The sequence below is a fragment of the Tigriopus californicus genome, chromosome 7, assembly GCF_007210705.1.
Source record: "Tigriopus californicus strain San Diego chromosome 7, Tcal_SD_v2.1, whole genome shotgun sequence".
NCBI lineage: Eukaryota > Metazoa > Arthropoda > Copepoda > Harpacticoida > Harpacticidae > Tigriopus > Tigriopus californicus.
Window position 1 is genome coordinate 12,071,919 of NC_081446.1, and position 11,309 is coordinate 12,083,227.

The window sequence follows — 11,309 nt, forward strand, 5'->3', positions numbered from 1 at the left end:
TCCATTTCGGGAGTTATTCTTTTTGAAGTTCGAAAAGTGTGGCAATGAGATCTGGCTCTTTCATCAAAATCAACTTCTTTTAGAGGGGCAAAAACAACTTTGCATTTAGATTAGTTGTCAGTCTCTATCTCGTGATTTTAGAGGCGCCAATGATCACAGATCTACCTAGAAGGGCTAGCTGCAATGCTTGAAAACGTTTCGTGCCATGGATCGATTACCAACAACTGTTGGCCATTCTAGGACTAGCCTCACAACTCGAGAGGTGCAAATGTGTGATTTGATGCACTTGAAGTGGATGCAAATATATGTAAATCCTAGGCTTCAACTCAAAGTTGAACCGTGCAAATTACTTCTAGCTGCTTCAGAATTCATTGATATCTTCTGTAAAGTCTCTTAAGAGACCGTGTTCAATAATTCCTTGTCTTACACTGTTGATTTGAAGTTACGAAAGATGAACGGCTTTTAAATTCTGCCTTACATCGTCTTACCAACGTTCGTGTCTCAAGGTCTTTACTGGCAGATTTTAACGTGAGAATTCATCTCGCTGTGGAGCGATAATGAGATTCACACTCACTTGAAACTCTCTCGGGAGCTTGGCCATCCTTATAATTCAATATCCCAACGAGAGAGGCAGGCATGCTTGGCTCCATAGGCCTCAAAATCTATCTATTCCAAGAGGAGGCACTTCTGTTTTCGTCGGAAAAGGATTCCAAGCTGAAGGAGATCAAGTTGAGCGTAAAAGGTGCCACTTTGGTTTCAAAACTCATTTGGAAAGCCAACATGATATCTAAAAGGTCAAAATCAGGCTTGCCGTGATGGGCCCAGAATAAGTGGGATCAACTTGGAAAGTACGGCAAGGGGGCGGTAAAGACAACAAACTTCTTGCTTCTTGCTCTGCTGTAGATCCCTCTTCAGGAACACTCAAGGGAAATAAGTCAAGATGAGAGAAGTCTCGTGGAAAGATTCCCCCTCTCTCTCCTTTTCTCCCCTTAGCCCCCGTTCCTCCTCCATTTGTATTCAGAATGAATTCCGTCCCATGCAGGACTGGTACCCCTCATAACCAAGCCCAGAACCAACAAAACCATCTTCGCTCACCAAAGCCAGAAGAGCTCTTTTTTCGCCAGTTTGATGCTGAACTCTGTCTCCGTACCCTGCAGTCTAATGGAAGAGGCGTTTGTTCCATGTTCGGGTTCGAAACGCCTTTAGGAACCTCGTGACGATTGAGGAAAAGAGAAAGATCAATTTCTTCGACGCACTCTCACGCCCAAATGTCCCTGGTTCATTCCCGAGGAAAAATGGAGAGGAAAATTGTAGGCCAGATTGAGCCCGGCGAGCCTCAAATGCAATGCAGTGACAACCGCGATTGTGAGTTTGAGACAAGCAACGTGAGTAGTGCATGCACGAAATGGGCGAATTCTGCTAGTTCATTGTCAAAACAAGAGCTGTGGGCTGAAATGTTGTTGTTCAAAAGAGGCTGGTATCTCCATTGGCCTTGTGGTTTAGCACAATGCTCATTCCAAGACATGCCGTCATTCTTGTGTAATCTAATTTTCTTCGACGACAGATTTTGATGTCACGGACAATCTTGGTGTCGCTGAGGCGAACCATATAAGTGGGAAGTGGGACCAGTTTGGACCAACCACTCAAGGTTGAGCCACAACTTTACGAGGGGCGTTCCAATACAACTTGGCCTCAAGTTCCGATTTCAAGCATGCCACCAATTGGTCTAGTTCACAGAGTACAATAAGAGACGAAACAGCAGGGCTGCCATTTTACCAGCTGTAGACCCGAATATTACATTTGCTTGGTTTTTTTTTCAGGATCATTTCTTTGCTCTGATGATTGTAGTTGTCACATGTCTGGTGGGAAGTCGCTCGCAAAGCGATTGTGTGGCAAGCATGATGGCTCAAGAAAGACCCATGGACCATTATCATCCACCCGCTTTGCTTGCTCACTCCAACGGCCACAAACCCGGAGTATTGCAGATGACAAGGCGAAAGAATGAGCGGAAAAAGACCTCAGTGGCTGGAAGGAACAACACCCAGTGATGATAAGAAACTGAAGAAACAAATACGGACCACAAGTTGGTTGGCTTTCTCACAGATTGGTTTGGGCAAATACTTGGCGATTTCTATTATTAGATATGTTATTTGTAAGTAAGTCACGTAGCTTCATAAAGCTTTCGTTTCCATGGAAATGTAAGCGAGAAATACGTATTAAGGCCTTTTGAAAGGGTTATTTTTGCAATATTTGATAAGCAGTGACAGGTTGCCCAATATTTCATCATTTTCCACATGGTGTGTCTTCATTACACCCATCAAAGTAGTAAACTTATTCTTTGCAGCATTACTTATTCTGTCAAATCTATTTTTGTACCTTGAAAGTAATCATTCAGAACAAAATATCAACCACGAAGGAGCAGTGACTCCAGCATCCGTACACCAGGCACCTGCTAATCGAAGGCAACTCTGACGTCTCTGTTGTCTTTGAAACCCGATCGACAGCTGTCATCACAGCCCACAAATTACCCTCTTCTCTCCCTTATTTGCCCACTTCTGTCTAGATAAACGTTGACGTGAACATTTCGAGCCATTTCCAGTACAAAACCGAACGTCTTATTGGATTTTTGCCATTTCTCCCTGACATTTTTTTCACTCAAAAAGAGTTAAACTAGTTGCAATGGATCGGTTGTTTCGATCGGAGGGGGTTCCTGACAAGTTTCTGACTCTTTTGACAGTCACACTACTGAAACACGGAGGCCTGAGAGGAAGAAAACTTGACACATCTCGGATGATGGCGCTAACTCACAAGTGTGCGTTGCTATGATCAGAGGATGAGAGGCAAAAGTTAAAGGGGGGGGGGCTTTTCGGGGTTTTGAGGCCATATCACCATCACCATCATTGGAGGGAGGAAAGAAAAACACTCCTCATCTTCCCCCTCATTCATTTTGCCCATGATTGATTGTGAAAAACCACGCCTTCACACTATGGCATGGTACCCTTCGTTCGTTCTGTGTATAAGGAGGCCGTCATAGTACCCTCATTATTCGAGCAATTGCCAATTGAGGGGGCTTCACGGAAAGTCAACAACGAGATGATCGAAGCATGTTCTCATTTACCGGGTTAGCAGATAAGTCTGGAGGGTTTTATCGACCTGTGAAAAGGTACATCTTGTACTACGAACTGTGCTATCGTCTGACAAATGAAAGAAGAACCATTAATCAAGGACGTCTTCCATCTTGTTCCCTTCACCAGCCTAAAGTCCGCAAATTTGGTGGCTTCAACCATAGATTGGACAAGAGAAGAGAGATGGACCAGTCTTATTGGGATAGGGTTGCCAAATCGAAGCTGGCTAATCTTTAATCTGTGATGGATGGTCATTCATACCGGTTAGCCCAGCCAGATTTGAAGAGAAAAGAGAATAGGGATTAGAAGCATTATGACTGTTTGAACAGAGATACTACCCTGAGACCAATTTTTAATACCTGTCAATGAACGCGGGTAAACAAAGCCAGATACAGGGTCAGGGAAAGCATTAGAGTACACTCTTGGAATACACTGCGGCCTCTAATTCCAAGTACAAACGAAGGGAAATCTTCAGTGATGAAAGCGTGAAGACCCTCTGTTATATCAGAGAGCTCACAAATAGTGTGTTCTCTCATTCGCAAGTCTACGTTTAAGTCTGTGAGTGTGCCAAGATCATTTCCATGGCAACCCTTTCCTCTCCATGCCCTCATATCCGTCTAGTGAATTGCCTGACAAAAGGCCACGAATGGGGGAAAAAGGTCAAGATGATTATTCATCTCTTGGGAGAGTGTGGAAGACCCCACGAGGGAACGGTCTTTTTCTGAGCCGGGAAGTCAAAACTGGTTTTGGTCGGAAAGAAATTTAAAGGCCATTCTCATTGACCATTCGAAGCTATCCCGGAAAGTAATCCAATCAACCGTAGTTGTCCGTTGACACTCGCTTGAATGACTGAGGGTGAGGATTAATTGCTCAAGCTCTCATTGTATATGAAGATTAACGGTTGAGAAATACATCTTCCAATGTTCCAAAGTCCCAGGCAGAGACACAAAAAAGTACGTACTACAAATCAATAACACACACCAAAGTTCAGCTGACGATTCTGATTAAGCCACACTCACCTCTAGCAATTCCCAGCAAATCTCGATCCATGTTCGTATGAACGCTTGGCCATACTGGGAATTGTACTTGAAATACGCAGGTTCCGTGTTGCAAGTTGAGCACAATCTATCTACTTCAAACTTGAGGGCTCTGACAAGCAGCCTATGAATAAAACATGGTGTTTAGCTCTGGGACGGACCGCCGTCAATTGTTCCAGATCCAAGCGAAAGATCAGTCACCTCTAGCAATTCCCAGCAAATCTCGATCCATGTTCGTATGAACGCTTGGCCATACTGGGAATTGTACTTGAAATACGCAGGTTCCGTGTTGCAAGTTGAGCACAATCTATCTACTTCAAACTTAAGGGCTCTGACAAGCAGCCTATGAATAAAACATGGTGTTTAGCTCTGGGACGGACCGCCGTCAATTGTTCCAGATCCAAGCGAAAGATCAGTAGTCCTGGCCCACAGAATGGACGAAGACTCCCTGGAACACGTTGAGGGAACAACAGAGAAAGCCCCGTCGTCTTATCAGCCAAATATTTAATTAGTAGTGTATCAAAGAGACCCAAGGGATCTAGCCGTTTCCACAAACTACAACAATGCACCTGAAACCATAGCCACTCGCTTGTAATCTTCCCTTTGACTTAGGATCAATACATAAGGAACCAACTAATTTGCTTGAAGAACAAAGAGCTGAAGCAAAACAGAACACGAAAACTTGACCTCCGGATGGATTTGCGATTTTGAAGGACTTCCATAAAGAGAAGAAGACTCCATTTTGGATAAAGTAGAAAGTGAGGAAGCCTTATTAAGAACCTTCAAACACGTCAAGCGACTCTAATTTTCCCTGTATGTTTCTAAATATACTCGTAGCACTCTCGTGAGGCGTGTACTTTTTCCTTCTACCTTGTTCAGTTTTTTGTCCGAAACCTCCATTTTAGGCAAACATTAAATCCAAGTCAGGTTCTTATCAGTGTATTATCACACACACACACCTTTCGGCACGCTTCCGCCCAAATTTGGAAGTTGAACTCCAAAGCAACGAGAACCTCATTTTGAATCAACTTTTAATGAATGAAGAGAAGACTAAATATGGGCGGTTCATCCTCTATTTAAAACGGACTCAAAGTCTTGTTATTCTTAGAGTGGACACATATTAGACGCGATGCCATGTGATTGAGCGTAGAACCACGTGATTCCGTTTTTTCGTAACCAAACTGAGAGGGTGAAAGATTGGTTATAAAATGGAGAAATCTAACTTGAGGTGAAGATTGAAGACTTGGATCAAGAATGAGAACCCAGTCCTCGAGCAACGGAAGTAAACAGGATATTATTCTCCCCCTCGTCGATAGTAATTAAGAAGAGGCTTAATGAAAAAATGCCGAGAGGGGATCGAATTTCCACTCGGGCAAGTTGTTCGAAAATCGAGCTCAAGCTAAAACGCCAACGAATCAACGATTGGATGTGATATGCGAATTCAATCGCACTCAAGAGTTTTTCATTTCGTCTTGGAGGACTGTGTAATCAAGTTTAGATCTGAATTACGACAAGGGGTCTTTCGTTCTTGTGCTGGCTTAGCCTCACTCATAACTCCGTGCCCTATTGTATTGTACGTATGTTCAATCTTCATGCGTAGAGTAGGCTCGAGCAAGCTCAAAAGTTTCCCTGAATGGCAGGGGGTACAATTTGTAGTTGGGCAACTGAAGGGGTCGTCGTCCACAACTTCGAAGCCTGGTAAAGAAGTCATAACCTAGGATGTTTGAATATGCGAAAGAGTCGTGAGGATTTTCTGCTCCATGGACTTGAATTATTTTCAAGAGGCTCGTTAACAGGCACACGGAAGACACCGTGAAGGTTACGTTCGTCAAGCCCAAAAATTCAAACCTCCGTAACAACGACGTTTAAGGCGCTCTCTCTCTCATTCTCTTATTCTGCCGTTTTTTCCTATGTTTCAGGCTGGCTGTCCGGCGAAGGCTCTGGAAAGGCCGAGAAGGCTGTCAGAGAAAGGCTCCTCCAAGCGTTAACATGGTCCCAGTACAAGAGGAAGACGAAGAAGAAGACGACGAGAACCATGCCTGAGGATCGAACTGGGGGTCGACTTGGTCTCTTACCTCAAATGTTGACGAAGTGGCCAAGTCCAGTAGAAGACATACCACGAAGACGGCCAAAAGGCCCTGAGAGACCATGGTGTTCACGTTGGGTTCGAGTCCGGGCACTAGATGTTCTGAGCGATGTACTTGTCACAATGGAACAGGGATAGAACACCTTGATCACTGGTACGTGTTTCACTCACAACTGACTTGAGAAAAGGAAGGCTCCCTCAAACTACTTCTCCACTCTTCTCGCTCTCTTTCTCCTTCTCCTTCCCGATCTTCTTCCAGAGTCGTCGTGTTCGTCGTGGTCGTCGTCGTTTGCCCACTATTCCACCAATTCTGTTTTAAGCAGGGGTCGCCCGCGGAAAGGCACTTTTAGTCGACCCGTCAGCAGCGGCGACAACGACGGCGACGACGTCGGCAATGGCAGCCTTGTCGTGTCCCTTCCTGTCCATGGTCATTTTGAAGTCCTTCTCTCGTCGAAAACACGAGTCGCTCGCTAGTCTTTGGTGCCAGGAAAGCGATCGAGTAATAAGTGGCGGACGTCTGCACATGAAGGGGGTGAGTCAGAGGAGGAGTGGAGTGGAGAGGACGAGCAGAGAGAAGACCGCACAAGGACCCCCGAGCAGGCTCGAACCCGTGGCAATTCAGGACCCGACCGACCCCCAATCTGAGTTCGCCTGCGTTCACCAACTTCGCTTCTTGCTTTGACACCCACCCATTTCTGGCTGGATTCCTCGGTTTCTTAAGGCGAGGAGACGCAAGGTGGTACATAACCAAATCCCGAAGAAAAACTCCCAAGTCGCGGGGCAGGAGTGAAGGGCTCCTTTCTTTCCTTCCTTCCTTCTTTCCTTCTTTCCTTCTTCTTTCCTCCCTTCATTCGTTCATTCGCTCGTCTTGTTCTTCCACTTTGACTCTATCCAACGTTCGTTGTTGGGTCGTTCGCTCGTTGTTTCTGTCCCTTTCATTCCACTCACTCCTTGGTTGGCGGAGGCCATTCTTCCAAATGCAGAGGGAATTTAGACCCAGAAAGAAGAAGTATCGAGAAATCGCCGAGCTACCGAAGACAGAGAAAGGCAGGGACAACCGACACTGAGCCTCGGAAGAGAGGCAATCCCAAAGGCGAGAGTTCTGGCCTCGGGTCAGGGTTGCCGGCGGTTACAATTCGACCATTGTCAGAGCTGAGCCTGAGTAGTGACACTGACTCAAGGATTTCCCCGCGACTCAGGAATAGGAAATTGGCCAGTTCCAATTTCAAGACAACGGGGCACTTGCTGAATTGGAGCCTTTTAAGGTTTGAAGGGAATAAGCTGAACATTTTCATCTTATATGCTACCATTTAAGGGTTATGCTATCCGTCTTTTTTTTCGCTTTCGCTTTGAGTGAATTTTTTTCACTTATCAACAGCTTTCTTGCCATCTCACTCCTACTTTTGCAACTCTCGAAAGTCATTCCTTGCGCCTGAGGGCCTCATTTTTCAATGGTTTCCATCTCATCCCTACTTCTCTGAGCTTTCAGATTAGAATGGATTTTGATTTTGAGGAGGAGGAGGACGAGGACGAGACGCAGAAGAAGCTAAAGTCTCCTTTCAACTTTAGACTTTTTGTGCTCTCAAAATGTTCCAACGATCTCCCAGGCATAGATTGGAAGTTAGGCTCCTACCAACCAACAATGAACATCTTGCCTTTTGTCGTATCCCAACAACTCGATTTTGGAGTCGACTAAGACGCGGTAATTTTATAGGGACAGGATAACCGTGTGTGGGGGGGGGTTGATGAAGGTTCCGCAACTTGGTTCCTTTTGGCCTTACTTATAGAGCTCATTTACCTTAGCCCCGTCCTTGAAATGAGACGAATTCTAAGACTCAAAATTCATATGAAATATTACGAGGTTCTCCTTTTGAGTAAATCACGTTTCAACGGATAAGTTAGAAGACATCTTGTACAAATTGGTCCTCGCAGGCACAAGATGAAATGAGTAAAATCAAAAATCAAAGTTTTGATCTTGGTACTCCATACCAATTCATACATGAGAATTGAAATTATTGAGGTCATTCATTGTACTTTTAATCTAAACCTTGACTAGGCTCATACTAAACTAAGTTAAGACTTGTTTCACAGAACTCCTGCTAATTGGTAGTTCGACCCCCAACACGAAAGCATGCGTGTATCGTCACATTTTGTGTGAGCCCAGCCTCATCTTCCATGTAATTGTAACAAAATGCCTTAAATTAACGAGTGTTTATTTTTTCAGATCTTCAGCATCGTCATCATTTCGGTCGCGGTTCCGATTACTTCGATTTCGATTTCGGTTGCGGTTTCGATTCCGGTTTCGGTTTCTTCGGCCTCCACCATCATTATCGTCATCATCATCTCTATCGTTGTCATCATCTCTGTCCCTGTTTCTAGTGGCCACTTCAAAGTCGCGGTCATCTGCGTCATCAAAATCGTAATCATCATAGTCAAACCGAGGACGGCTGGACCGATGGTTCCATGGATAGGCTTGACCACCACGCCTCCTGGTGGGACAGATATCATTGCCACCATCTTCAAGACAGACGCAATCATTGCTTCTGGAACCAGACACAAATCCCGGCCTTCGACGGACATTATTTGGGGTTCGGTCACCTGAAAGATAATTGTAGAGGTTGCGTGATGTCGTTCGAAAGTTTCGAACATTCATTTGTTTCTAGCGGTACCGTCGCCTCGCTTGAGATAGCAATCTCGGGCCCATCCTCGGCGAAAGGTCCAGAATTGGCAGCCATCTTGGTCAATGCAGGATTGTTTGCAGGCGTAAGGAGATCCAGCTGTCAGGCCACGTCCATCACCCACATCATTGCCCTCAAGATCGGTGTTAATGTAGCTGCATTTGGGAAGCAAGGTTTCCACGTTGACGCCACTATCGTAATAATCGTAATCATGGATGGGGTGGACATGCGACACCCTAGGGCGAACTGCGCCGCCGAAGCCTGGTTGAACTAGAAAATGAATTGAGTTGAAACGAATCATTTATCCGTGTCCTAATGAATGGCATTATTGATGTTCTCAATGTAATCACAAAGGCCACGTACCACTGGAATATGGACGGAGATGCTTGGGCGGAGAATTAGCATTTTGGAAGCGAGTCAAGTCCTTACATTCTCCTTCATATAACAACATATTTCAATTTTTATCTCAATCCAACGCCTATATCAAAAGTTGAGCCCTCTCAAAGCTCACCACATAACTCTCCGCAGAATGTATGGTCATTTTTGGTAAATGATTGCCAAAACAGGGTTACATCATTCATTCTATGGCCCTTTTATGTACTGGGTTTTGACGGGCATACATTTTGACCCAGTAGTGAAATGAAATTTTAACCACTAATCGTATTGATCTGGGGCCGGTCTCACTTGAAGAAAACTCAGCACGCTCCCAAATTGTTAATTCAAGACTTTAGATAGCATTCCCGTCCATATTCCAATGATTCATCCTAAGGTGTACCTTCACTACGTAGAAGAATCGCAAAAAAACAATGTTTTTGATATTGCAAACCTGGCCATTAGCATCGGAACAGCTTTCGCCTTGTTCATTCCGGGATCATTATTTTCAGCTTAACCATAAACTCGCTATCCTAAGTTCAAGGAACATTGATCGTAATTTTTTTAAACCAGACAATTGTACGAGTAATTAACTACGTTCAGCACAAAAATACGTATCCAAATAATACAAGGAAATGAACTAAAAAATTATAAATTCAGGAACAATGCTTTCAAAGCCTCCCCATAAACATCACGAATGCGTGTACTTCTCAGTCTCTTTGTCATAGTATACAAATAGCCTATGACAAAGGCTTTGGTTCAAGAACTCACCCGCTACACTCCCTCGTCCATTCACCGCATGCACGGTTCTCCGTCCAGGTCGACCAGAAACGGCCACGTAAGAGCCTTCAAATCCGTGATCGATCCCATGTCCCGGTATCACGTGAGCTACCCCGTGATCTCGAATGATTGGTCGCAAAATCCTTTTTTGGACCGTCACGCGGGTTCTGACGACTGGAGGAGCTGAGTGAACCACTGAGTGATGGCCATACCCATAATTGCGGCGACGTTGATGATAGTCCTCGTTCTCTTTATTTGGATCGGATTGTGCATTGTCGAGCAACTCCACATCTTCTGAGAGATTGCCATCAGATTGGGATTGAACTGATGTGGCTAGCAGGAAAAATGAAACGGGAAGCACTAAGAGACATCTCATCTTGCGAGATCTTCTTCTAGCGACGGCCTAAATCCAACTGAAGCTATCATCTGTGCATGCCATCGACCATAGACGACGGCTTAACCAACTGGGGTCTTCTTTATTGTGCTATAATTAATGGCTTTTACGCCCCCCACCATGGATTAAATTAACCACCGACTCCAACAAATCCTTGTTATTGAAAAAGTAGTTAGGCTTAAATAAGCAAGCAACTTATAGCCTCCTGAAATTGGAAAACATGTGGAGGATGCAAACATTTTCGGAGGCAAGATATGAATTGCTGATCGTTGTACTTTTAGCGTAAACGAATGCATTTATTATTAGAGGTAGTACATATGACGCTTCCATTTCAATTCGACTCGACCACCGAGAATCGTTTTGTTGTCATCTTCTGACCACATGACGCAAATATAGATGAACCACAAAGCCATGTTCAACACGGATATTGTCGACGTGATAAAAGAAGACGACGAAGAAAAAGAAGACAGATATGCCACTAATGAGAGCCAATCACTGGCCAGCACGTTCATCGAGTACACACGTACAAACGAAGCCATTCCTTTTAGGGCTCTCCAATCAAATTGAGAGGGACTTATTCAACTGTGCCTGTACAAGGTAGCGTTTGTATCATGCTGCATAAACAACGACGAGAACACTGGGTTTTCAAGTGATCATTAAGGTTCTCAAAATTATGCATATAAAAGGATCTCACTATGCAAATAAAGATGCCAAAAAACAAGACTAGGATGCAAATAAGGATCCATATAAACTTCAAAGATGCTTTATGGCATACTAAGGTATTTTGAGTAATTTGTTAAGCTGGACACATATCTTCTTATAACATGCTCTGATTCC

At 44.4% G+C, this 11,309-nt stretch overlaps 2 protein-coding genes and 2 long non-coding RNA genes across 7 annotated transcripts in view; 1 reads left to right on the plus strand and 3 right to left on the minus strand.

Moving 5' to 3' along the window:
* The window catches only part of LOC131884291 (amyloid-beta-like protein), a 28,425-nt gene extending 21,984 nt beyond the window's left edge, over positions 1-6,441 (minus strand). For 3 of the 4 annotated variants that reach the window (XM_059232016.1, XM_059232015.1, XM_059232013.1), the window contains exon 1: positions 6,238-6,441. In XM_059232016.1, the coding sequence (XP_059087999.1) occupies positions 6,238-6,312 (75 nt within the window). In that variant the 5' untranslated portion in view covers positions 6,313-6,441. The remainder of the gene's footprint in view (positions 1-6,237) is intronic. The other variant, XM_059232014.1, reaches the window with a different exon arrangement.
* LOC131884297 (uncharacterized) lies at positions 1,580-4,282 on the minus strand. Its single transcript, XR_009373708.1, has 2 exons — positions 4,145-4,282; positions 1,580-2,025 (listed from the first exon to the last, which is right to left on the minus strand). It is a non-coding gene; the product is annotated as an uncharacterized LOC131884297 (long non-coding RNA).
* A 117-nt stretch (positions 6,442-6,558) lies between the features above and the next one.
* LOC131884295 (uncharacterized) lies at positions 6,559-8,810 on the plus strand. The gene is made up of 3 exons (XR_009373706.1): positions 6,559-7,513; positions 7,738-7,950; positions 8,473-8,810. It is a non-coding gene; the product is annotated as an uncharacterized LOC131884295 (long non-coding RNA).
* Positions 8,445-10,780, minus strand: LOC131884294 (uncharacterized). Its single transcript, XM_059232025.1, has 3 exons — positions 10,070-10,780; positions 8,918-9,196; positions 8,445-8,846 (listed from the first exon to the last, which is right to left on the minus strand). Exons 1-3 carry the CDS (start codon positions 10,452-10,454, stop codon positions 8,461-8,463), a joined length of 1,050 nt encoding a protein of 349 aa, XP_059088008.1. The 5' UTR covers positions 10,455-10,780; the 3' UTR covers positions 8,445-8,460.
* Positions 10,781-11,309: the final 529 nt, after the last annotated feature.

What these genes read in the sequence shown, in the direction of transcription:
- LOC131884294 (XM_059232025.1), bottom strand. Translation starts at nt 10,454, where the DNA reads ATGAGATGTCTCTTAGTGCTTCCCGTTTCATTTTTCCTGCTAGCCACA. An exon ending in TGGACGAGGGAGTGTAGCGG is followed by an intron (nt 9,197 to 10,069) that starts GTGAGTTCTTGA and finishes TTCATTTTCTAG; the next exon opens with TTCAACCAGGCTTCGGCGGC. An exon ending in CTATCTCAAGCGAGGCGACG is followed by an intron (nt 8,847 to 8,917) that starts GTACCGCTAGAA and finishes ATTATCTTTCAG; the next exon opens with GTGACCGAACCCCAAATAAT.